The sequence below is a fragment of the Lissotriton helveticus genome, chromosome 5_1 (assembly GCF_964261635.1).
Source record: "Lissotriton helveticus chromosome 5_1, aLisHel1.1, whole genome shotgun sequence".
Classification (NCBI taxonomy): domain Eukaryota; kingdom Metazoa; phylum Chordata; class Amphibia; order Caudata; family Salamandridae; genus Lissotriton; species Lissotriton helveticus.
This window is the reverse complement of record NC_136065.1, coordinates 1896899821-1896925576: the sequence shown is the minus strand read 5'-3', so window position 1 is coordinate 1896925576 and position 25756 is coordinate 1896899821. Positions and strand designations below refer to the sequence as shown.

The following is a 25756-nucleotide window of genomic DNA, read 5'->3' as shown; positions in this document are numbered from 1 at the left end:
TCAAGAATTTCAATAATTAGATCTCCTACTAGTATGTTCAAATTCGCTACAACCAAATGACCAGGACCACCAAACGTACCTCTAAGGCAGACCGCAACGATGCCAGCACCAACAGGTACAAAGAAATCATCGCCATGGTGCAAAATGTAATCTCACCATCAGCAGTCCCCAACTTGATCACCCCCTCGCAGCACCTCTGCAACAATCTTTCTCAATTCGGCAGCAACAAAATCCACGCAATTTAGAGCAACTTCAGCCGGCAACCGAACCAGAAAGACCTCGCCCAACACCTCCATATCTTATGAAAAGAACCAATGTCAACAACATGGCCTGTCAACACCCCAGAAGAAACTGATGCCACCATGAAGTATCTACTCAGGGGCCTTATTGGACCCATTCCTCCTCCACGCCGACTCACACACATTATGAATGCCTCCACCTCTTCCTTGATCTTCCCAGAGAGTTTGAATAATGCAACCATCCTTTCATCGCTGAAGAAACCCTCAGCAGACCCTTCAATGCTTGCCTACTACAGACCAATCTCCCTGCTACAATTCCCGGCCCAGATCTTGAAGAAAATTATTTAACAGACACCTCACCGAACACCTCGATGACCACCAACTCCTCAACACCACTCAGTCTAGTTTCAGATCCACCCAGAGCAAGGAAACGTTCATCGCCGCTACAGATTACGTATGATTTAGCTTGGACAGAGGGACAAGACGGCCCTCATCCGCCTGGACCTCTTCATAGCATTTGACACAGTCTGCCACCCCATTCTCATCCAACTTGATGAAGACCAACTGTCTAAAGCTAAACACCGAAATCATGATCTTCAGGAAGAGTACATCACCATGGAAAGCCACCTGGTGGCCAATGGAGTTAGGATTGACACACACCCCCACCACCCACGCCAGAACCTCGGGATCATAATCAACAACAAACTTGATATGACCTCCCAAGTTCATGCTGTCACCACCTCATGCTTCCATACCCTGAAGATGCAGAGGAAGATGTTTAAATATCTTCCTATCAGCACTCTTTAAATCGTCATGCAAGCCCTGGTCACTAGCAAGTTGGACTACCAGATCACCCTCTATGTCTAGAGCAACAAAAAGCTTACCAGAATGCTGCAGACTTCAGAACACGGTGGCCAAAATCGACCTCCCGTGCCACACTCACATCACACCACAACTGAACAGCTCCACTGGCTCCCCACTCTCAAAAGAGCACAATTAAAGCTCTGCGCCGGCAGTTTCATGGCACCCCATAACACTGGCTCAGCATACCTCAAAAATCGCATTGCATTCACAAACCTTTCAGACACAGCTGCTCCTCTGGACTCCTCCTTGCACAATTCCCACACATATAGAAAACCAGATCCGGCGTTTGAGCCTTCTCCTATATTGCTCCTAAAGCATGCAACGACATGCTGCTACACAAAAGAGCCTCCTCCTTACTACTTGAATTCCGCTGAACACATGGCTTTTTCGAGTAGTCTCACGAGGACCATGGTGCGGTAGACACACCTGTTTACCGCCCGGGTGATAGTGCACTCTACTAATCTGCATAACATAACACATTAGTTCTGCAGAAAGGGCAACAGTCACCTATGAAATGGTGCTGAGAGCAATCAGTACAGATTCAGTTTTTTTCTTTTTTGTGATATTTACTGTCAAAAGAAGAAGAATCTCTCCAAGCAGGCCACTGAAGTGAAATCAGAGCTTGGAATCTGGTCGTCAATCCTAGAAACTTTGCTATCATGATTTTAGCATGTGAAGCACATGCATTGTTTTTGGGGGTTTTATAGTCCCGAGGTTCCAATTCCAGATATGCCCCAGTGCACAGGTAAAGGTCGAGTGACCCGGAAGGACCCTAGCTCAGCCTTCATAGTGGGACATTTGGACAATGTCTTACAGACTGCTGACATATTTGGCTGGGCTTGAGCCTTATCAAGGCGAGGACGCTTTTGCAACCGACTTCCAAACCAGGACCATCCACCTCTGTAGCACATTCCAGACACACAGTTAACAGGCCTCCAATTCCTATGTCCTAGCACTTCCCCACTGAGAGGTGCTTACAAATACATATCCCTGTAATTTCCTTCACCTCCTGCACAGGCAGCTGAAAGCCCCGAATGGGGAAGTGATCTTCTGATCAGTATTGATAAGCACGGTTCCCTCCGTAACCGTGAAATGCCTTCGCCATTTCTACAGATGAAAAGCTATTAAGAAAACACAAACCTCCCTGGATACCACTTTCCCAGACATGAAATGCCACCAATGACTTCTTAGTACATCTAATGCACTGTTTAATGCCCTTCAAAAATAGCATGTATTACACATAGAGGGAAGATCCTGGAACTCAACAAAATATGATTTTTCAGGAAAATGGGATTTGCTAGATAGTCAAACCATGTTTCCTACCTCATAGGAATGGAGGCATGACCGGGTTAAGGGATGGAACTTACATTGCAGAAGGACGGTGGCACACAAACGGCTCCAAAAGTCATTCAAACATAAATGTTTTTTTCATTCACATTTTTTATCCAGTCCTTCTTTCCTAACTAGTTGGGTAGGAGAGAGGGAAGGAAGGCCAAGGAGAGTTCCATTCAGTTACAACCTAGACCTAGACGCAGTGCAGTTCTTGGGATTGCTATGTTAACAGCCAGACTGATTCACATACTTAGCATTGGCATTAAGGAATTCACAGATATATTATAAAATTTAAAAAACATGAAAAATAAGGCCACAATGTATCTTGATAGTTTAGAAATATATAGGTTACATCCAGCTTCCCAAAACAAATGTAATTCAGCAATGTTTGGATAGGTGTCTGTGGTACCAGAGGAACTAGCCTGAGTAACTTCTCAAGGTGCGTGGATGTCTTGGTACATGGTTGAAAAACATGGATTATATTTTTAAATGCTCAGGTATCATGGCATAGTACCTCATCATGATGTTCGAGTATTTAGGATCAGCAAGAATTACTGCCAAGACAGCTTTCCACTTCTACTCTGCTTTAATACACATTGGAAACAACACCTGTGCGTGTCCATGAAAATCTACAGCTCTAAGGACCGCTGAAATCTCAAAACCCCTACAAGCACAAACGTGAGAGAACACTAAAACCAAAACACGCAGGCCAATCTCTGGAAATGTACAATTTCTTTTGTTCTCCCATTATTATGAACTCTAAGAAAAAAACTTGCTCTGTTTAATAAATTCATTTACTTGATTTCTATAAATTAGTGTTTTTGTAGCTCCTTGCCTTCAGAGGCTTTGATATGCACACAGTATAAAGCTACCTGCAATTGTAAATGTAATCCTCTTGTATCTCAGGATCAAAAATCCTAGGAAGGTACTTATTTTAACTTCTCTTTCTCTAATCCTCTTGCTAACAGGCAACAAGAGACCAATGAGTACAGAATACTGGAGGCTCAGCCCTGATGTAGGACACAAGGGACATAGCCTCTTTAGTTTCTCTATGTCTTTCAGCACAATCTCTTCACCAACCAGAACCTCACCTTGTAGCGCTGATCTTCGGACAGATTCCGGACTCCTTTCAGTTCCACAAATACGTCATAGTGGGGATCTGAACCTCCAGAAAAAGGACCTGGAAGAACAAGAGAAATGTAAATGTACAATGGATTGTGGCATAGGAAAATAGTCAGCTGCTTGCATCTAAGACAATGCTGGTGTGGGAACAAAGACATTTTTTCTTGAATTTTCTCTTTTTACTCCGGTGCATAGCAGTCTAAATCTATAAAACCTCTATTTTAAGAGAGCTCTTAATTGTTTTATAAAATATTCATTAATAAGGTGATTGTAAGAACTGGTATCTCTGGTGCAATTTCCCCTGACTTTTTGCCTTCAGACCTCCTGTTTTTGCTGACTTGGTATTTGCTGGTTTTAGCACTCTGGGCATTTTACCACTGCTAACCAGTGCTAAAGTACATGTGCTCTCTGCTTCAGACATGGTAGCATTGGCTTATCCACAATTGGCCGATCAGTCCCTAGTAAAGTGCACTTCAGGTGTCCAGGGCCTCTAAACATGCATCAGGCCTGCCACTGCAGAGCCTGTGTGTGCAGTTTTAAGCTGCCATGTCGACCTGACAAGTTAACTGTCTTGACAGGCCAAACATTCCTTTTTAATACATATAAGGCACCCCTAAGGTAGGCCCTAGAAAGCACAAGGGCAGGGTGCATTGTATTTAAAAAGCAGGACAGGTACCTGTGAGTTTTACATGTCTTAGTATTAAATACAGGTCTGGGGTGTGTGACAGCTGGGCTTGGTGCATTCCCTCTAGAAAGTCACCTAAAGGGAGCTTAGGTATAAGCCATCATTGGCAGGATGGGCAGGAGGCGCTGGACATAGCCTCACAATTACACCTGAATAGGCTGTTTCCTGTCCACATGCAAAGGGCTGCATACCCCCCTGTAGAGAGTCTGGAGCCAGGGCAGGAAGGGAAGGGACTCTGCGCTTCAAAAGCATCTCTATGAGGTCACCCCTACAACTCAGCCATCACCACTTCAGAACACTTCTGCACCTGTGGATTCTCTGCTAGGAAGAAGGACTGGCACTCTGCTGAACTCCTGCTTTACTGTACTGACCTGCGGCCTGCTGCCTTCTTGCCTGGGAGTCAGAATGACTGGACCTGCATCTCTCCAACCCAGAGTGACTCCAAGGGCTAGCTGGCTGGCCTCCTGATTTAAAGTCTCAGGGACATAACTGACTTCCAATCATCCTGGTCCTGGACTCTGCCATCTTTGAGTCTGTCATACCAAGTGTTACCACCCCAGTTCTGAACCCTTGCAAGTGGGCCTAAGGTGTTTTGCTCCAACGGAACAGACGCATTCTCTTCTGCAAGAGTAGAAGTGGCGCATCGCACTTGGAACCAGTGCATTGCCACCAGAACCGCCACTTCGGAACTAACGCATCACCTCTGAGTGGAGGAACCTGGTGCATCGCCTTTGGAACCACAGCATCTCTGAGGCGGCGCATCAACCTCTGAACCAATACAGCGCTGCCAATGCGTGGAGAAAATTGGTGCACCACCCCAACTGCGGGGGGAGCACCGACTTATCACAAAACTGCAACTCGCATCTTTGTTGACGCAACCAGGATTAAGGTACTTTTGTTCAGGGGTCTCACTGGGTCCCTGTATCCGGCCCACTCTCTTTTGCGGTCGGCCTGAACTCTGAACTCTTGTCTCGCTCCAGCGAGACCAGATAACCAACATAAGCACTTACTGCTTCTAAGCACTATTTTACAGTTTATTCTTTAAAAATTCATATTTCAAGTTCTACTTATTGTATTTTGTTCGTTTTTATTTTTTTATTTGTTAAATTAAAGAGCTATTTTTCTTAACCTGGCGTGGAATCTTTTTTTTGTGGTGTTTTCCCAGTGTCACTGTTTGAAGTATTGCACACATACTTTATGCATTGCCTCTTAACTTAAGCCTGATTGCTCTGTGCCAAACTACCAGCGGCTGAGCACAGGTAAATTTAGGGTGCATTTGTGACTTCCCCTTACTAGGACTGTGGTTCCTCCTTTGACAGGGTGCATACCGCTGCCAACCAAAATCCCAATTTCCAACAGTGATGTATAACCAAGAGGGCATTCCCAAGGTCTTTTATAAAAAAAAGAATCTCAATAAAGGATCTGATCTACGGCCATAATATGGGGGAATAAGAAATTCACCTTTAAAATTTCTGGTGATCCAACTGTAATCAATAGATGACCCGCCTTTTTAGCCTAAAAATGTATTAATCATGTAACTGGCCATGTCATGTCTCAAGCATTAAATCAATGGTAGAAGAGTGAGATGATTCATATCTCATGGTTGTCATGCACCTCAACAAGGAAGGCCCCTCTATAGTGACTTTCATGGGAGCAAGGTATGGTCCCATTAGTTTATTTATTTATGTATAAATGTCCAAGTGAGGTTGCATGGGTGGTGGTATTGGTCCCCCTCTAACTCATTTACTGGTAATTTGCCGTCCCAGTCGGTGGGAAACCTCTGATGTACATATTCCACGGCGGTCTGCTGCAGGCCACTGATGTCAGTAACCTTAAGGCTCTTGTGCAAGATACCAAATAAAGTTTGGCGGCCAGCAAACTCGGTCCTTTCTCATGGAACCAAACTCATGTGACTCAAACACGTTTTAAAGTGAATGCAATTTACACTTTCAGACAGTAGAAGGATCTATGTTCCTCTTTTGTGGTTATATTTTGGAAGGAACAAGGTCATTCTCTCTTCAGCATTTGATCATTAAATACACGGAAATGCCTGCATACACATGCTTAGTATAGTTAAGCCATGAGATCGCTATGGCTCCTGCTACCAACTGCCACTGATAAGTCAATTTGCAGTCAACACGTTTACTAATTTAAGAACATTTATTATCTGCATGTTACAAACAAGTTACTTACCTTTGGTAACATTATTTACGGCGGATACTCTACCTCCAGATTACTTTTGAATTCCCCTAGACACCAGACTGGGTCTAGAAAAATTGAAATAGCCCTCATGTTCCAGTAGGTGGCATTCGGCTCGTCTCAGCATGCGGTACCTCCCCAGACATGACATCATTTGAGCCATATATATCGCCACCCGGGGCTCTTGCTTTAGTTCCACATCCTTTTTTCTAAGTCTCAAGTTGTGGATACGAGGGCAGCAGGAATTCTACAAAACGTTATGCAGGATTGGAAAATATTCTGTCGACAGGCAGATCTAGAAAGATCGCAATCTAGGGCAAAAAAACGTGTTTTTCTGATGGATACTTCTACCTACATATACCTCACCTTTTAACTAAGTAGCACAGCAATACCCCTCCCATGCGGTTGACAAAGTCATGAAGTACCGAGCATGCAAATTGGAAATCCCGTCTGACTTCCAAGTCTAAGCAATACTACTTAGTGTGATTAGAAACCCAGATTTGAGCACAACATATATCCGGGATAGGCACAATTCTGGATAAAGCAGAAATTGCTTTTGCCCTTGTGGAAGGGGCTCCGATACTTTCCGGTGATTCCTTTTGGCAAGGGCATGGCAGATCCTAATTTGAAGCAAAATCATACTGGAAAAAGTTCTTTTTGATATGCACACATACTATGACAAGCTGGTCATCAGTCTGGAACTGCAGAGAGGATCCAAATAGTGCAGCCTCCCCTCCGTGACAGGATGAGTCAGAGGGTGAATTGTAGGTAGAGTGATGCTCTGGCAAACATAGAATAGGAACACCACCATGAGGAGAAAAGATGCTTTTCTTTTAAGAACTAGCTTGCCTGGGAAGAAAGATGTGAATGGAGGTCGGAGACACACTGAGCTGATAAGATGGCCACCACAGAGGCAGCTTTTATCATCAGCAGCCAAAACTAGTGGCTCTGCAGGGGCTTAAACAGAGTTCTCTTCAGAAAAGTTAAAACCATGCTAAGTACCCAATGAGGCATTAATGAATGGATAAGGGGAGAACTTGCTCCGAGACAATGGATGACCAGTATTTAGAAAGGATGGCACAGGACCAAACCATGTGGTAGAAGTCGGTTGGCTCTGCTTTACAGCATGGACATTGTGGGAAAAGGAGGAGGCCTGCCCTATGGAGCCGCGCCAGGGTAAGTTATGTGCACTGTAGGTAGTAGATCTGAATGAGGCGGAGCCTGGCTGAGATGGCGAGTACCCTAGGGCCCATTAGTGCATCCCTCCAGTCGTCGTCCTCCAGAGGTCCAAGCCAGTGGTCCCACCAGGCTCTAAGAGGCTCTAGTGTGGATGGGGTATTGTTTATCAGGGATCAATACATTTGGGATATTCTCCCCTTCCCAAGTTCCCCATGAGGAGCTTCACCTCTAGTGGGCTGAATTCGGTAATTGCTGTGGGGTCAGGGATGTGAAGGGCTAGGGCGTGTAGCAGCTGGAGATAGCGAAGAATTGAGTGGACTGTAAGGAGTATGTCTGCGGCAGGTCCTGAAAGGGGGATGTGAGAAAGTGCCATCTTTCTTGCATTGGTATGCCCCCACTTTTTTCTGACTGATGATGTGCTTGACGGAGTTTGCCCTGGGCTCCTGCCAACCAGGTACCCAGGGCCTGTGTTCCTTCCCTAAAACTGTGTTGAAACTGAAACCCAATTAGCATCTCTGGCCACCTGTCAGCCCCTAGTAAATGGTACCCTAGGTACCCAGGGCACGGTGACCAGAGGAGACCCCCAAGGGCTGCAGCACTTATTGTGCCACCCTTAGGGGCCCTGTACCACACACTGCTTTTGCAGGCTGAGTGCCTAAGTACAGAACTAAACAAAGAGTCAACATGGCACACATCCCTGGGTGCTATGCCCACAAACCCACTGCCCAGGCATACACCTGTCACCACTCTAGCTGGGTGCCCTATGCCAGTGGTGAGGGCACAGGTGCATGAGCCCTGTGCCCCTACAGTACCCAGGGCCATTCCTGGGCACTGTAAGTGCAGTGATGCCATTAAGAGTATATGGTGCAGGGAGGTCGACATTACGAATGGCTACACTGAAGACTGACAAGTTTGGTATCAAACTTCTCAGCACATTAAATCCACACTGATGCCAGTGTGGGATTTAATGCGAAATGCACCACAGAGGGCATCTTAGAGATGCCCCCTGAAATCTAACCACAATCCACGTCTGGGCTGAGTGGCTGCAGAGGCTGCCACACCGCAGACATGTTGCTGGACCCCTGGGTGGAGAGCCCCCGCTCTCCTGGGCCTGCAACAAAGCACATCCTGGGCGAGGTGCTAGGCCTCCGCCCCCAGGATGGGCAGGGGGAAGCTTCAAATACATTCCACCTCTGTGAGCTTCTCCAGACCATTTGCTGTAACCAGCAACTGGCCCCCACCAGTCCTGACCCCCCCACTCTGGCGGGAAGACTGGCGGGAAAATCTATGTCAGGAAGGGGGGGTGCCAGCCGGTGCCAACCCCACCCCTCAGGTGGGGGAGACGAGGTAAAGCACGACCCCGGGCTCCGGTCATCTTTAAGATGGGGAGCCCTGCCCAATCACAGCTAGGCTCCTGCCCCCCTCCCACAGGAGAGGAGCAGGCTAGGGGGTGTATCCACCCCGGGACAGGGACCTATTGGTCCCTGCCCTTGCCCTACCTGTAACGCCCCTAAAATTAGTATTTAGGGGCTTCCTGAACCTTCCTTCCTTAAATCCCAATAGGAAAAGGAGAAAGAAGATCAAGAGGAAGAAGACCCGCCGTGTAGCTGCTAACAACAGGACAACAACAACTGACTTGGCCCCAGCCCTACCGGCCTGTATATCCTGGAACCTGCTCCTGCCTAATCCCGGCGACTCCTGCGGACAGCAACCTCGGGACACCCAGAGGACCTGCCTGCCTTGACCCTCTTAAAGCCTGGGACTCCCATCAGCTGAGGATCTGCTGCAACAACACCCCTGGTGCCAGCCAGGAAGCTCCGGGCCAACCCACTCTGCACCCGCCGAGCCCGGCCCGTGCCCGAGTGATCTAGGACCACGAGGACGTCCCCCCGGTGACTGGGACCCAAAGTCCAGTGCCCAAAGACCCTCTTCGACGACCTCGACGATGCCTGCAACCTCAGGACAGAGGACCCCTCCGACCACGACCAGCAGGGGGTAAGATTTCCCGACCTCAAAAGACACCCCTGCACCCGGCGCCCCACGGCCCCCTGTGCCCAACTCCTTGGTGCCTACCTATCCTCCAAGACCCCAACTTACCCCTCGAAGTGTTGGTCGCTACTGAAGATCCTTCATCCCCGAGCCTGCAGTCTTTGTTCCCTTTTCAAGTTCCTCATTGAATAACATTGAGCGCCCGACGGCTCAAAAGCACCCTGCACCCAACCGCCCGAGTGCCCCTAGCAGTACAACCTGTGCCCTATCATACTTCCCCATTTGCCCTGAGCAAGTGACCAGGAGCCCAGCTCCTAGCCAGCAGCCACCAACCGGAGGCCCCCTTTCCCTCTTTGGATAACATTGTGCCTAACTACCTCTGCACCCGGCCGCCCCTGTGCCGCTGGGGGTTAACCAACTGTACTTACCTGACCCTGGGGGAGCCCTGAGTCTATGCCCAGAACCCTAACTTCACCAGCCAAGTACTCACCTGGAAACCGATAACTCACTCACCTGCCATTGGATAACATTGACTGGTTTGACTCGAAAAATCTTCCAAGTGTGAAGTTTTGGAAACTAAAAATATTCATATAAAATCACCCGAATTCCGAAGTACTCACCTGTGATCAGGGGAGAAGCCAGTACTGTACCTTGTAGCCCAGTACTGAACCGCAAAAGTAATCCTTACCGGGTTTACTAGTAACTTGTATATTCTCCATAGGAATCCGTTGTCTGCTTTTCTCTGAAATTTCTTCTAAGTGTCTACTTTGAAAACTAGAAATATTCTTTAAAAATCATACGAAATACTGAAACGTAATTACTTACCTGTTTTGAGTTGAGACCCCAGTGCTGGCCCCAGGAGACCAGTACTGAATTACAAAAGTAACGAGATCGTACTTTACCAGCAACCTGAATTTTCTCCCATTGGATAACATTGCCAGATTCGTGTTGAAAAGTTTCTAAGTGTGAACTTTTAAAATTGCTTTTTATTCCTGAAAAATCACTACAATACCTAAAACGTTTTTGCTAAACTGTTTTCAGCTTAGACCCCAGGACTGAACCTAGGAGCCAGTCCTGGAATTACCAAAGTAATCTACAAAGTAATCAACTGTGTTTATATAAGGAAATCCATTGAGCTCAATGCTAAATTGTGTGTAGAATTGTGTTGCCTACTGCAACCCCTGTACCTATTGTCTTTACAAAGTTTATTGCCTTTCTGCAAAGTACTCATCTGAGATCTCTCATATTGAGAACAGTATATTTTTTTGATACCTGTTGGTTCTAGAAATAAAACCAACAGGTTTCGATATAAAAACAATTGGCCTGGAGTTCAGTCTTTGAGTGTGTGAAACCTTTTGCTGACTGAGTGTGTACATCAAATGCTTTACACTGTCCTTAGGTACTGCCTTACTGCTCGACCAAGCTACCACTTTAGAGAGTAAGGTCACACCTGGCTTTAACCTCTGTTATACCTCTGGGGTTTGTGGACTCTATACACACTGTACCTTATTCTCGTCAAGTGTATATGGAGCCACTTTCTCACAGAGGACAGGTGCTCCCCTTTCCATATGTCTCCTAGGCAGGTTATGCCAATCAAATCCCATTTCTGGAAGCCTGTTAGTGTTGCAACCTCTCGTAACCAAGTGATCTGCCATTTACAGGGATAGCTTAATGTCCCAGCTGATGTGTCGCAGCGTGGAGCACCATGCCAAGAGAACTGTGCGGGTAACTATTGGTAAATTGGGAGGAATCGGGGCCCCATAGAGCATGGCCTGGACTTGAGACAATCCAAGGTTCTCTAGTTACAGCCGATAAATTGGGTCCGACCACCCGCTGTTAAACCAATCATGGATCACCAGAAGGCGGGTAGCTAAATAATACAAAAAGGGATTGGTCACTCCCATACCCCCTTCGTATGTGGCTGGTTGACAAGTCGTGAGGGCCAGGCGCGATCCAGAACCACTCCAGAGGAAGATCGTGATTGCCCCGTCTAAGTCACGGAACCAACTGCGAGGGAGGTGGAGTGGAAGATTTTGAATGGTGTACAAGACGCGGGGGAGGACCATCATTTTAAAGAGAGCAACTTTGCCCCAAGGGTTGAGTGGAAGAGTTTGCTAGGGGTGAAGGTCATCTTAAGTACGTTTAAGAAGCGGGTGAGACTAAGGGACCAGGTCAGCTCTGGGAGGAGTGCTACCCATATCCCGAGATACTTGAACAAGAGTCTTCGTAAGGGGATGGTTGTTTGCCAATCCACACATTTCCTAGAGGCATGGAGGGGCACCACAATAGATTTGGCTGGGATAAGACATAAGCCAGACGCCCTCTCAAATAAATGAAGGATCTGCAGAGATCTTGGTCCGGATCTGGCCGGGTCAGCCAGGTAAAGGAGGACTTTATCTGCATGTAAAGCGATCTGGTCCTCATGGGATCTCTGCCAACACCATTCTTGTATCTGGCTGGATGCGACAAGCCAAAGGCTTGATGGCCCAGGCAAAAAGGAGAGGGGATAGCGGGCATCCCTGCTGCGTTCCCCTCTCAATCGGGAAGACGTCTGATAAAGCTCCATTCACAAGGACTCTAGTTGACGGAGTAGAGGACCTTTACCATTTTTTGATATAAGGGCCCAAAACCTGCCTTGTCCAATAAGTCTCCACGGTAATGCCAGTTGACCATATCAAAGATCTTTTCAAAATCAAGCATCACTAGGGCCAGATATGGAGAAAGGCGGTCACAGTGGGCAAGTGCGACTTGTAAGCAACTGAGACAGTGCTTTGTACTGCGGCATGGCATGAAGCCGCTTTGGACAGGGTGTATGAGGGTGTGAACTGTTTCATGTGGGCAGGGAGGACGGTTGCGAAGATTTGAACCTCTGCATTATAAGTGAGATTGGACAGTATTAAGTACAGGAGGGCGAGGGAGGTTGTATTTTGGGTATGACCACGATGGTGGCTGTGTCTATAGCAGAAGAAAAGGTGCCTCTCTCTGTAGCTTCTTCAAAGAGAGCAAGGAGTTTTGGGACTAGGTTCTCACGAAATGCTGCATAATATTCTGCGAGGAACCCATCAGGACCGGGAGTCTTGTGGATAGCCAGTGCGGAAATGGCCTCCCCAATTTCCTCCGGTGTTATAGGTTTGTCTAGGATTTTATGTTGTTTATTAGAGCCGCGGAAGGGGGATGTTTTGTAGGTAGGAGGTGCCGCTTTGCAGCATTTGTGAGGGATCGGCTGAATATAGCTCCCTATAATAGGCCTTGAAGATCTGTGCGATTGTTGTGGGGATGCGAGAAAGTTGCCCTTGCGCATCGCGCATTTCTGGGACAATGCGGCTGGCCACGGGATGGGTCGCGAGCCAGTGGAGCAGCTTACCATTCTTGTCTCCCCAACCATAGACCCTGGCCACCGAGGATCTCCAGACCAATTTGGCCGATTCAAGGGAGACATTTTTGATTTTTTTGCGTATTAGTTGCAGCTTTCGACGCTCAACTTCTCCTTCCGCCCCAGCTACCGTTTGCTCTAGGCGGAGGGCACTAGCTTCAAGCTGGGAGAGCTGGCGGTCTTGGATCTTCCGTTTGCATTTGAGAAACCCTTTGGCATATCCCCGGATTGTGGCTTTGCCCGCCTCCCAGGACATGTCCTGATGCTGCACTGTACCCTCATTAATGCGAAAGTAATGATCAAGTACTTCCCCAATTCCCTTTTTGTAGTCTAGATCTTGGAGGAACCAGGAGTTAAGCCGCCATATGTGTCGTAGCGCTCCCATGAGGCCACCAACTTGCAGAAGGAGCGGGGTGTGGTCGGACACTCCGTGCGCTAGGATTTGAATTTCGGAAACAGCTCAGCAGTCTGTGGCAGGCTTGAAGACTAGATCGATGCGGGGGTGGGTGTGGTGTGCTGCAGAGGTGTGCATGTATTGCAAATTCATAAGTTGCCAAGTGCGCCAGACATCGCAAAGGTCTAGTGTAGAGGCCCAGTCTCTAAGGCGCCTGGCTCCCAGTTGCCTATGAGAGGACGGGGCGCCCGTGACATCGGAGGTGGGTTCACGGACAGCGTTCAAGTCTCCTCCAACTATAATCAAGCCCTTAGTGAGGGTGGATATTGTCTCAAATGCTGGACAAAGGGCAGGTTCTAGATTTGCTGGGAGGCGTATAATGACATAAGATTGATAGTGGATTTCCTCAGGGTGCCCGTGAGCGCCGTAAAGTGGCCTTGAGGGTCAGTGGCCATATGAGTCGGTGAAAAGGGAAAGGAGCGCCACAGAAGAATTGCCGTCCCGTGCACACCCCTGGAAATCCCAGAATGCCACACCCTGTTGAATCCTTGACACGCTAGGAAGGGGTATTGAGTACCCATCAGATGTGTTTCTTGCAATAGGAGGATGTCTGGATTGAATCTTCAGGCATATCTGAAAACCTCTGTTTGCTTGATTTTGTCTAGGAGGCCGCTAACGTACCATGAAAGGACTCTTAGGGGCTCACCCCCATTCCAGGGACTGGGCATTGTGGCAAAGTGGTGTTGAAAGGGTTCTGCGGGTGGGATGGTTAAGGTGGATCGGGTCCATGGGCCCTGGTAAGGGCAGGACACCTTTGGGGTCACTATCGAAATCGCTCAGGGAAAGTTCTTGCATGTGGTGCACGGTGCTAATATAACATAACTGAACACAACTAAAGGCTGGGAGAACAGTCCCAGGCAAAGACCCCAACTAACCCCCCACCCCATACTTCCCCAATTGAAGCATCTGTCGTCCAATAAACAAGACTTGGAATACAAATAGGCAGTTAGTTGGCTGTGGGGCGTGGTGTAGAATTACATGTTGGATCCCTCAGTGTACAAGGATTCTTGTTCCTCCAGATGAACTTCTCATAGTGGTCATGCTAGCGTTTAGATTTGAGGGCTGCGCAATAAAACAGTGTCCTCGGAACTGGGCCCCGGGGAGTCGCTGGGACCCACCACAGCCACCGGATCTAAGCCGCTGTACTCGTTTCGGGGTCTATACGATCTGCTGGGTGATCCCCTCCCCTCCCGGGGAATCTAGCCGGGGAGGCGGATGTCACTCCGCGGGCATTACGCCTTTTCCGGGACCCAGCTCGTCGCCCATGGGAGATTGCAGGTGTGCCTCAGCAAAGCTCCTTTTGAGAATCTGGCATGCGGGCATTTGTGGTTGGGCGGATCGGGCACTACTCAGTTGCCCGGGTCCATGCCGCCTCTGGCGTATCAAAGAAGTATGATTAGCCCTGGAGCATCACTTTGAAGAGAGCTGGGAAGAGGTGTCTGTAGGGCAAATTGAGGGCCGGCAGCTTTTGCTTCACATGATTGTAGGATCGCCTGTGTGCCTGCACTTCCCTGGTGTAGTCCAGGAAGATCGTGATCTTGATCCCTTTGTGGAGGAGCTCCGAAGCAGCAGTTTTAAAAGCACTGCAAAGTTCCTTGTATAGTCAGCAGTTTTCAGGCAACAATAAAAGTGTCAAAATAACTCCAGTGATTAATGTACCTGCTGGAGAGAGATGTGAGTTTTGTCCAGTGGCAGCTTTGACTGATTCTAAGGGAGGGCGGATGGTTACCATGCATTTACAAAAACTAGTAATTTATGTGCATAGCTCAGTGGGTTTTTGCTTTTGTTACCAGTTCATAAGGTAATCTGGCACAGTGAGCTATGAACTGCCATTTTTTTCCCAGTCTTTCATTATCCTGATGCTGCTAAAAAGGTTTGTTTGGGTAGAAATACATTCTTAATATTAAAGTCAACGCTAACCACTGTGTTATGTTCTGAATCATGAGTTTGTGCTTCTGTAGATCAAGCACTCTTAAAAAATGCCTACAAGTATGGATTACATGCGAGTCCTACACATTGTAGTCCCCTTTGCCTTATGTAACATTTTCTATACACACATGATTCATTTTCTTTCTATGTGTGTGATGTAAAGTGCCTGACAGCCTAAAATGATATTAGAGGTGCTATAAAACAAATTAAATACATGTTAAAGAGGGGCTATGGAGAGATGAGACTGTTGGAGGGTGATAGTAAGGGAGACATTGAAGAACCCTAACAAAGATTGTTGTATCCAGGTGCACAGTAAAGCCATCATTTACTATGCTTTAAAAGTTAGTTAAATTCAATATATAATGAGAAATGTGTTGTGGAATACATCATTTTCCCCCAACTTTTCTTGGGGGTAGAGCCCCGTAAAGCCCCCTTTGTAGTGGCCAGGCTCACTCGGTACACTTGTTGTGCACCGTATGGGGACTGTGCGGACAACAATTGTCAGGGCTACTTTGGGTTTCCAGTCCAGCTCTGGCAGGAGTAGGAGCCTCGTACTGCAAAATAAAACCAAACATTGAAAAGTTAATCGCCGAAATGCAGCCCCAAACTTCACATGAACAGCTTTCGATTTTTGCAAATCTTTTCAGTATAAAATACTAAACTCTTTAGTAATTCGAGTATTTGTTTGGTGTGGACATGTGCGTTTATTTTTTTTTTAAATGCTGTTTTAATATTTCACATTTAAATTGCTTGGGGGGCCCCTGCCTTCAGTAGTGACTCAATGGGGGTCCTCAGGAGTCAACGTTTGGGAACCACTGCTATAGATCAGATGAGTACCCCCCACCCCTAAGAAGTGGCATCTGTCACCACCACTGCCACTGTTGGTGGTGGGTAGAAGGATTTCTTACAGCAGAGGCTGTCCGCCACTGATCACTACTGAAGATCTGTCGCTGTTTCAAAAGTGATCTTGATGTTGTCCATCAGATTGTCCCATTTCAGCAGAAGTCACCCCTGGAGGGTTTACATGTGCTAGCGTGTGTGATTGATCAGCAAGACACAAGAAACCAGCAGACCTAACAGGCAAAGGACCATCAGACTTGGACATTTTGCTCCTTTCTGAAACAAAGAAATTGCATCCCAAATGTCCGGAATCCTCTGAGGAGGAGTGTAGGCTGAGAGATGTTGTGTCAAGCACAACCTGTATAATCAAAAGGCACTGTGAGGGCTCCAGGTGCGCCTTGGATACGTTTATGGAGAATTCCAAGTGGAACAGCATCCAAGTGGAACAGCAGGGCTGCTGTGGCGTTCAGATTGTCAGACACCAGCAAATCCACGTTCATCAGCCACTTGCTGAGATACAGGAATACTAAGATTGCCCTCCTGTGCAGATGTGCCACATCCACTTCCATCACCTTGGTGAAGGTTAGGGATGGCGACATCAATCTGAACGGTATGACTATGAATTGGTAGTGGGTGGAACCTACCACAAAGCACACATACCTCCTGGGTGACTTCAGAATTGATACATGGAAGTAAGCTTCCTGTAAGTTTGGTGACACCATCCAGTCTCTTAGTTGCAGAGGCAGAACAACCTGTGTGAAGGACATATTACATTTCTCCTTGCAAATAAATGCATTCAAGACCTTGAGGTCTAGAATGAAATGTAGTCCCCCATCCTTTTTGGAGACAAGGAACTAGTAGGAGTAACACCCCTGCCCAATCTACTGTTTCGGGAGCAATTTTATTGTCCCTTTTTGCAAGATGGCCATGACTTCTTGCTTGACAATGCAAGTGTGCTCACCTGACTGGTAGGAAAATACAGGGGGGAATGAAACCGGAACTGTTGAAAGGTAAGTGTATAACCCATTTCTAAAATATGTAAGAAACACCAATCCGTCATAATGACCTGCTAAGTCATTAAACGGCATGGCACCCCGACCTACACAGGCCACATGTTCCACTGAGGGGAAAATAAAACAACTTACCAGGAGGTGCTTGAGAGTAAGACGAAAAACAGCAAGAGGGCTTAGGGCTTGTCGGGGTTCTTGGGGTCACTTCTGCCCTTGCACTGTGTTGTGAACTAGTTATGTTGCTGGACTAGCTGGGAGGGTTAACGCAGGAAAAAAACATATCCCTTCAATAGTTGCAATATTTGTTGTATTGCCCATGACATTGACAGGCAGAGTAAGCCATCCTAGGGAATGAGCAGTGACTCATCCTTTATAAAACCACTTGAGGGTAAAGTCTGGATAGGACACTTCTCTGTACCTTTGATGAAGCAGAAGAGCTGGACTTTGAGTCAGACCTGAGCCCAATGTTCATTGCATGACCGCACCATGAAGAGGTCTGCCTCACACTCCTTTAGTGCTTTCCGAGTGCTTGAAGCCCCACTGGCATGACAGCAAATCATGCATAGGCTCCAAGCACCACAGGCAGACCTTGCAAGGGCATGAAATGTTTTGTCCATAGCAGGAAGGACCAGTTTTGAAGCCCAACTTTGTGAGAGGAGACATCCTGCCAAGCACTGCAAAAGCAAACTCTTTCATAGAAAATGTTCCATGAAGAGCTGCCAGGATCCATGTTGATGGGCGTCGAAAAAAAGGAAACAGATGTCAGGATGCTGGGTGGTGCTATGTGGCGCTATGTGGCTCCAGTAATGTCATACCAGGGGTGGAACCCAAAGCCAATATAGTGGAACACAAAGCCAATATGTCATGCAAAAACTGTTGAAATGTTCCCAGGTCCTTTCTGGGGTATTGATAAGATGAGGTATGCCCTGGTAGAAGTATCCATCAGAATTGCTATTTCGTGAACCAGATGAAAAATCGGTGGTCTGTAGGTCTGGGTGGAATTCCAGACCATAATCTCATTCTACACATATCAAGAGGATAGTGGGAAGATCTGGGACAGGAGGGAACTGTGTTGTAAAAATTCCAGTGGCCGTTCCCACTGTGAAAATCTTTTGTAGGTGACTGACAGAGATAGTATCAAGTATCTGTCCAGGTGCAGGCTGATCTGGTCAGGTCTGCTCTATAGGCTTCTTATGTTAAGTTCAGGTTTGGGTAAATCTTTATTCAACTTTGGTGACCATGGTTTATCTTGGTTTTGAATGTGAATTTGTCCAGGATAGGTCTTGCCTTGAAGTAAATGGTGACAAAAGCAGTATAAGCAGAGGGAGGCTAAGTGTGAAGACATATTGATATTATTCATCCCACCCTACAGTCAAACCTGTTAAACTCGTACAATGGACAGGTTTGCTTCCTCACGTCTAAAATTAGTGTGACAATCATTCCAAGCCATATTTTTTAAATAATGTTCCATGGATTTTATAGCCCGTAGACTCTGATGTTGTTTTTTTAACAAAACAAAAAGTCTTCATTGAACTGTGGTGGATAGGTAGCATCACCAAAGCCAACAAGGGAGACACAAACAAACATCTAACAATGAGTCTCACTGCCATCTCAGATTACCACACAAAAATAAATATACATTCAGACTATGTGTAGGTGACTGTCCCTCAATTAGATAATGAGAATGTTATACAATTCATAAAGCTAGTTGTATGCACGTCAGCAATGACCCTCAGGCCTAAATCACTCCAATCGCCAGCATTTGAGATTCACTGTGTCTGAGCCATTCAGTTTCCATCATGAAGGCTCACTTCCTGTATAAGGCTCCAGTCTTGAGAATAGGGGCCAGATGTACGACCAAAATGCGCCAAATTACGATTCGCGCGTCGCAATTGCCAATGTAGAACAGTGTCTGAGACACTGTTTGTGATTCCCAATGGGGTTGCAAATTGCATGCCTCATGCATATTAATGAGGTTCTCGCAATTTGCAACCCCACTGGGAATGGCGGGCACTCCCAGGAATGGTGACCTCCATGTCTGGGACTGCTTTTAAATAAAGCAGTTTTTTTATTGAAATACAGCCCATTTTCCTTAAAGGAAAACAGGATGCATTAAAAAAAAGTTAAAAAGTTTTTGTTTAATTTTTTAAGGGCAGGTGGCGGTCCCTGGGACCACTGTCTGCTCTGAAAAAAATGTTTGCATACCCATTCGCAAAAGGGACCCCTTCCCATTTGCGAATGGTTTACCACCCTCTTAAAGAGGGTGGTAAACTGCGAGTGTTTTACAACCGCAATTGCAGTCGCAAAACACTTACACTTAGGGTTCAGACTCACTATTGGGAAGGGATGCCCACGGAACGCCCCTCCTTAATAGAGAATCACTAACCCTATTTTGTGAGTCGCTATTTAATTAGCGACTCGCAAAATAGAGTTAGTACATGGGCCACGGGTCTAAAACACATTTGAGCATGCAAAAAACCATCGTACATCTGACCCTAAGGGCCTCAAAGAGTTTGACAGCTGGGACTCGATTCTGGTGTCCCCCCCCGAATGCTCTTCCTCCCGAATTAAAAGGACAATCTTCCATTCTGCTTTTTCGTAAAGCACTAAAAACATTATTCTTTACTGAGGCCTATCCGTAATCGTGTCTTCGGTCCATACTACCTGTAATACCATCATTTAGGCACCTTGATGCCCTTGGGTTAAGTTGCGCGTTACAAGATGCCTTTCATTCATTCATTCATTCATTCCTCCTGCCATATTACAAGTGCATATTTGCCTGTAGCATTTGTAATAAGGTGGGTTGGACATTCATTACGTTTTGACAGAGTAACCCATCAGCCGAACTCTAAATATGGCCCTTACTTCCTGCACTATGTAAGAACCACTATACCTTCTTCTCTATAGAGGCATTGTAAAGAAAAAATATAATACTAAAGTACAAAAGGACAAAATAAAGTGGTTTAAACTCTTTCCCAAAGGATGCAGATTGATTTTATATCAAGTTTGCATAAGAGTGGAGGATACACCTCGTAGCTCAATAGGCATCATTAAGATACTGTATGCTGAAGGACATTAAAGCTTAATTTGATAAATATTGATGGTTTGGATGGGATCTGAAGACATGGGGTTTGGTGACACAGGGTTGCAGGGAAGGAGCAGGTGTTCGAAGTGAAGGTTGCAATATAATCCACGCTCCTTGTCATTCAGTCCAGCAGAAAGTAAAGCAGGCAGGTTTTACGTCTTACCAAGAATCCTGCTGTCCATGGTGCAGTAATCGACCAGTCCGGCACCTGGCCACAGATTGACCGCACGTCGCAGTGAGCGGTAAAAGCTATCTTCAGTGATCCCTTCACCACGAATGTTAAGCGTCTGGCTCTGTCTGGAAATAAAATAAAGTGCATTAATCTTGAAGCACTGTTCAATTGTACAGTGTCCATTTTATGATATTAACATTGCTCTCTCTCCCTCCCTCCAGCATTCCTCATCCATCATTCCTTATACATCATTCTCTTCATCACCCCATTGTTCAGCACTCCTCCTCACTTCAACAGTAATGACTATAATGGACAAATTAGGATTTCGTAAAATGGACACCTCTGTCATTTTAGGACTTCTCATCCCTCATTCACATCCATCAAGTCTCATCCTCCATTTATTACTCTTTAATTCCTGCCTCCAGTACTGACGAGTGAAAGTGCTCATTCCATCAGTTATGCTCAGAGTAGACGAGCATTTCATGCTGAAAAGAAGACTTTTATAAGCAGGGGAATGAAAGACCAATTGAATGCTATTTATTTGGTTCCACTACTTTCATACAATCAGGAAGAAGAGAATTATAAAAAATACTGGCCAATCAACATATGCAACCTATCATACATGTGAGCAGGACTGTAGCATACCCAGAGTTCTTTGCACTTTACTTCTTCTTTCAATATGAATAAGCATGCACAGACATTACTTTGATGCATTACATCACACACATGCCGCATTATTGTTATACTACACTGTTGAACAAGTTACTTATCTTGGGTAACGATCTATCTGTAAGAGACATATGTAAGTTATAGATTCCTTACTTTAGAATTACCCCCAGGCGTCAGACTGGATCAGGCAAATTTTTTCTCAGCAGTAGCCCTGCGCGTCGGTAGGTGGTGTCGGTCGACTCCATGTCCGTTGTCAGCGTCTATGTAGACGCAGCTCCTATGCGCTGACGTCAGTTCTGTCACAACTTTCCAAGCCAGAAGCGCAGAGCCATGCAAGACACTGACCATTGGTGTGCTAAACTGGGGCCCTGCAAGTGAGTCGTGTCCCTAGAATGCAGTCCGCAGTAGACTCATCCTCGGCATCCCTCTATAAGAACACATCACCCAACACCAACAAGACCTTCACTGTCTCCCCATCGAGAAGAGAATAACCTTCAAGCTACTCACCCACGCCTGAATATGCCTCCACAACACCGGACCCCAATACCTCAACAAGAAAATCTCCATGCACGCACCCAAGAGAACACTTCGATCCGCCAACCTCACCCTCGCTCAAACCCCGCGTATCCGCAGAGCCAGAACGGGCGGAAAGGCCTTCTTTGACATCCCGGCCATGACCTGGAACGAGCTCCCGGTCGACATCAGACGTGCCCAGTCTCTGAACATCTTCAGGAAGATACACAAGACCTGGCTCTTCGACTGAATGGAGCTGCTTACCCCCCTCCCCCAGCGCCTTGAGATCCTCATGGGTGAGTAGCGCACTTTACAATTCCCTGATTGATTGATTAATAGAACAGGGAGGATGGGTGGGGCAGTAAGGAATCTATAACCAATATATCTCTCTCACAGATACATCATTACCGAAGCTCCCTCCGGACTTGGCTGTCCAGGCAGTAATGTCTGGTGAACGTGTTAAGGATGCCCATGTGGCCACCTGACATATGTCAAGGAGGGAACTCCGTGAGCAAGAGCAGTGGTGGCCGCCGTAGCTCTGGTTAAATGAGCATGGATCCAGACTCGAGGTTCCTTTTTCGCCAAAGCATAACAGATTTTGATCCAAAGAGCAAACCATCTAGAAATGGTATGCTTTTGAACAGCCCGACCTTAATTGGCACCGACATAGCCAACGAAGAGTGGATCATCCACCCGGAAATCTTTTGTGCGGTCACAGTTGAAAGACAATACACGCTTGGGGTCCAGACTGTGGTGTCTCTCCTCCTTGGAATGGTGCAGAGGTGAGAAAAAGGTGGGCAAAGTAATGGTCTGTCCAACGTGAAAGGGCAGTACCACTTTGGGAAGGAGCGAAGATCTTGTCCTAAGCACCACTTTGTCTAGATGCACAGAGAAGAAAGGGGGCTTAGAAAAGAGAGCTTGGAGCCCACTCACTCTGCGAGCAGAGGTGATGGCAACATGGGAAAGCTGTCTTCAGAGTAAGAAACCTAAGAGGATAGTTGTGAAGAGGCTCAAGGGAGCGCATATAAGGGAGGTTAAGACCAGGTTCAAGTCCCACTGAGGCATTGAGAAGGAGGAAAGAGATGAGTAATGCCCTTGAAGAATCTCTGTACAATAGGGGACTTGAACAAAGATGGCTGATCTGGGAGCAGATGGTAAGCAGAGAAGGCGAAAGATAGCCCTTAAGAGTGGCCAGGGCACAGCCCTGCTTGGCTAAAGAAAGTATATACAAAAGGACCCTCTGAAAGAGGGACAGGAAGGGGATCCGCAGCCTTTGCTGTGCACCATGCTACAAACTTGTTCCATCGATAGGTGTATACCGACTCAGTGGAGGGACGCCCGGCTGCCACGATAATGTTAAAGACTTCGGGAGGAAGGTCAAAAGCTGTCAACTGTCGCCGCTCAATCTCCATGCAAGGAAGTGGAGGCTGGACAGGTTGGGGTGAAGAACTCTCCCCTTCTGCTGTGATAGAAGATCCTCCCGAAGAGGCAGTCTGAGTGTAAGATCGGTGGTCATGCTCAGGCGCTCTGGTACCAGACTCTTCGTGCCCAGTAAGGAGCCACAAGATTAACTAGGGCCCTGTCACGCTTGATCTTCTTCAGCACTTGGGGCAGAAGTGATACAGGCGGAAAGGTGAACAAGAGGCTGGATTTTCCTCGTGACAAAAAGCGTCACTGAGCGAGTGCTGCCTTGGAAATTCCAACAAGTAGAATTGGTGACACTGCGCATTCTCTTTGGTGGCAAACAGATCTTACCAAGGCTCTCCCCACCACTGAAAGAGACCTTGTACTACTTTCGAGTGAAGACGCCATTCATGATCCACCAGGAACCGGCGGCTGAGTTCGTCTGCCCTGGCGTTCAGAGAACCTGCCAGGTGTTGAACCACCAGGGTCATGCCCTGATGTTCCAACCATGTCCAGAGACGAAGAGTCTCTTGACATAGGGTCCACGACCCCACTTCGCCCTGTTTGTTGCAGTACCACATGGCGGTGGTGTTGTCTGTGAAAACCTGCACCACTTTCCCTTTGAGAGAGAGAAGGAATGCCTTCAGTGCCAGACAAATCTTCTAAAGCTCCAGTAGGTTGATATGGAGCCCATACACCTCTGATCGCCGCCTCTCCCAGATGTTACCACTGTGAGGTCTGGTCAGGGAAGGGTGAGGGGGATCTGCATCTGACCCAAGCTTGGTTTGTTAGCCACCTCTGCAGATTCTGCGCAGTACCCTCCGAGATCTGGACATAGTCAGAAAGATTACCCACTGGAACTTCAGAGCCCGCATTTGCCATCTGGCATGATCCATCAGCAGGATGCAGGAGGCCATGAGGCCCAGCAGCCTCAGGGTCATTCTCACCGAAACCCGGGATAAATCAATCAATCAAGTTTCTTGTAAAGCGCAACTACTCACCCATTAGGGTCTCAAGGCGTTGGGTGGTGGGGGTGGGTCTGTGGTTCAGTCCAAGAGCCATGTCTTGAGGTCCTTCCTGAATTGCAGCAGTGATGGCGATTGCCTGACCTGCGGAGGCAAGGAGTTCAAGGTTTTCACAGCGAGGTAGGAGAAGGATTTTCCTCCAGCTGTGTTCTTGTGGATCCATGGGATGGTGGCCAGGGCCAGTTGGGCAGAGACGTTTAGTGGCAGTGTAGAAGGAGAGGCGGTGGATGAGGTATGCAGGTCCGATGTTGATGAGGGTTTTTTAAGTGTGCGTGAGGAGCTTGAAGATAATTCTTTTGTTGATAGGAAGCCAGTGAATGTCTTTCTGGTGGCCAGTGATGTGGCTGCAGCGCGGGATATTCAGGATGAGTCTGACAGAGGCGTTCTGGATATTCTGCAGTTTCTTTAGGAGTCTCTGGGTAGTGCCAGCGTAGAGTGCATTGCCGTAGTTGAGTCTGCTGCTGATGAGCGCAAGTGTGACCATTTTCCTGGACTCTGTGGGAACCCACTTGAAGATCTAACGAAGCAGTCAGAACACGTGGAAGCTGGACGAAAATAGGTTAATTTAGCGGTTCGTTGAGAGCAAGGAGTCCAGGATGATGCTGAGGTTTCATGCGTGATCCGTGGGTGGGGTTCCGAGCTCTGTGGGCCACCAGGAGTCGTCCCAGGCAGAGAGGGTGAAGCCCAAGATGAGGACTTCGGTCTGAGGTGAGCTTGAGGCATCCAGGTGGCAACTGCCATCATCCCATTATGGAAGTTGCTCTTGGCATCTGTGAGGGAAAGAATCAGCTGGGTGTCATCAGAATAGGATACAATGTTGAGCCTGTGGCTTCCGAAGATGGCTGCACGCTAGGCCATGTAGATGTTGAGGGTGGGGCTCAGGGAGGATTCCAGAGGCACTCCACAGCGGGACTCTGTGGGTTCCGAGTTGAACAGTGGGAGTCTGACTCTCTGTGTTCGGCCGGTGAAGAAGGAGCAGATCCATTCTAAGGCTTTGTCGCGGATGCTGGCGTCGTGGAGTGTTAGGCAGAGACTGTGGTGGGAGACTGTGTCGAAGGTGGCTGAGAGGTACCGGAGGATGAGGACAGCCGTTTTGCCTTGATTGAGGAGGGTGCGTATGTCATCTGTAGCGGCAAGGAGATCGGTCTCGGTTCTATGGTTGCTTCTGAAGACCAATTGGAAGAGGTCCAGGATGTGGTCCATTTCGATGAACTCAGAGTTGGGCATTAATGACTTTCTCGATGGTTGGCTCTGTTGAAGATGTGGTGAGGGCAGGGATCAGAGGGGGCTCCGGAGTGGATGTTCTTCATGATCTTGAAGGTGTCATCTGAAGTGTGAGGGTGGTCCAGATGGTCAGGGTCTGCTGGAGTCATTGGGTGTGGTGGGTGTGTCTTGGGTAACAAAGCTGTCCTAGATCTCCTTGACATTGCAGTGGAAGAAAGTGGTGAGGTTGTCGCAAGGGTCTTGCAAGGGGGAATGTCTGCTGTCTCTGTGCTGGGTTTGGCAAATTCTTTGACCAAAGTGAAAAATTCTTTGCTGTTTTGTGCGTTAGCATTGATGTGTTCCTGTATGGCTGCTTTCCATGTTGGTCTAATGAGGTGGTGATTTGTGGTGATGGCGGTTTTGAACGCTGCATGCCACGATCTTGCTTCTCCTCCATCTTTTCTCAAGCT

General features: G+C 47.3%; 1 protein-coding gene across 1 annotated transcript in view; it reads right to left on the bottom strand.

Moving 5' to 3' along the window:
• GHDC (GH3 domain containing) overlaps positions 1-25756 on the bottom strand; it is a 189915-nt gene that overhangs the window by 70622 nt on the left and 93537 nt on the right. Inside the window, exons 7-8 of the mRNA XM_078645401.1 lie at positions 20464-20597; positions 3527-3615 (exon numbers count right to left, since the gene is read on the bottom strand). Coding sequence (XP_078501527.1) covers positions 3527-3615; positions 20464-20597 — 223 coding nt within the window. The remainder of the gene's footprint in view (positions 1-3526; positions 3616-20463; positions 20598-25756) is intronic.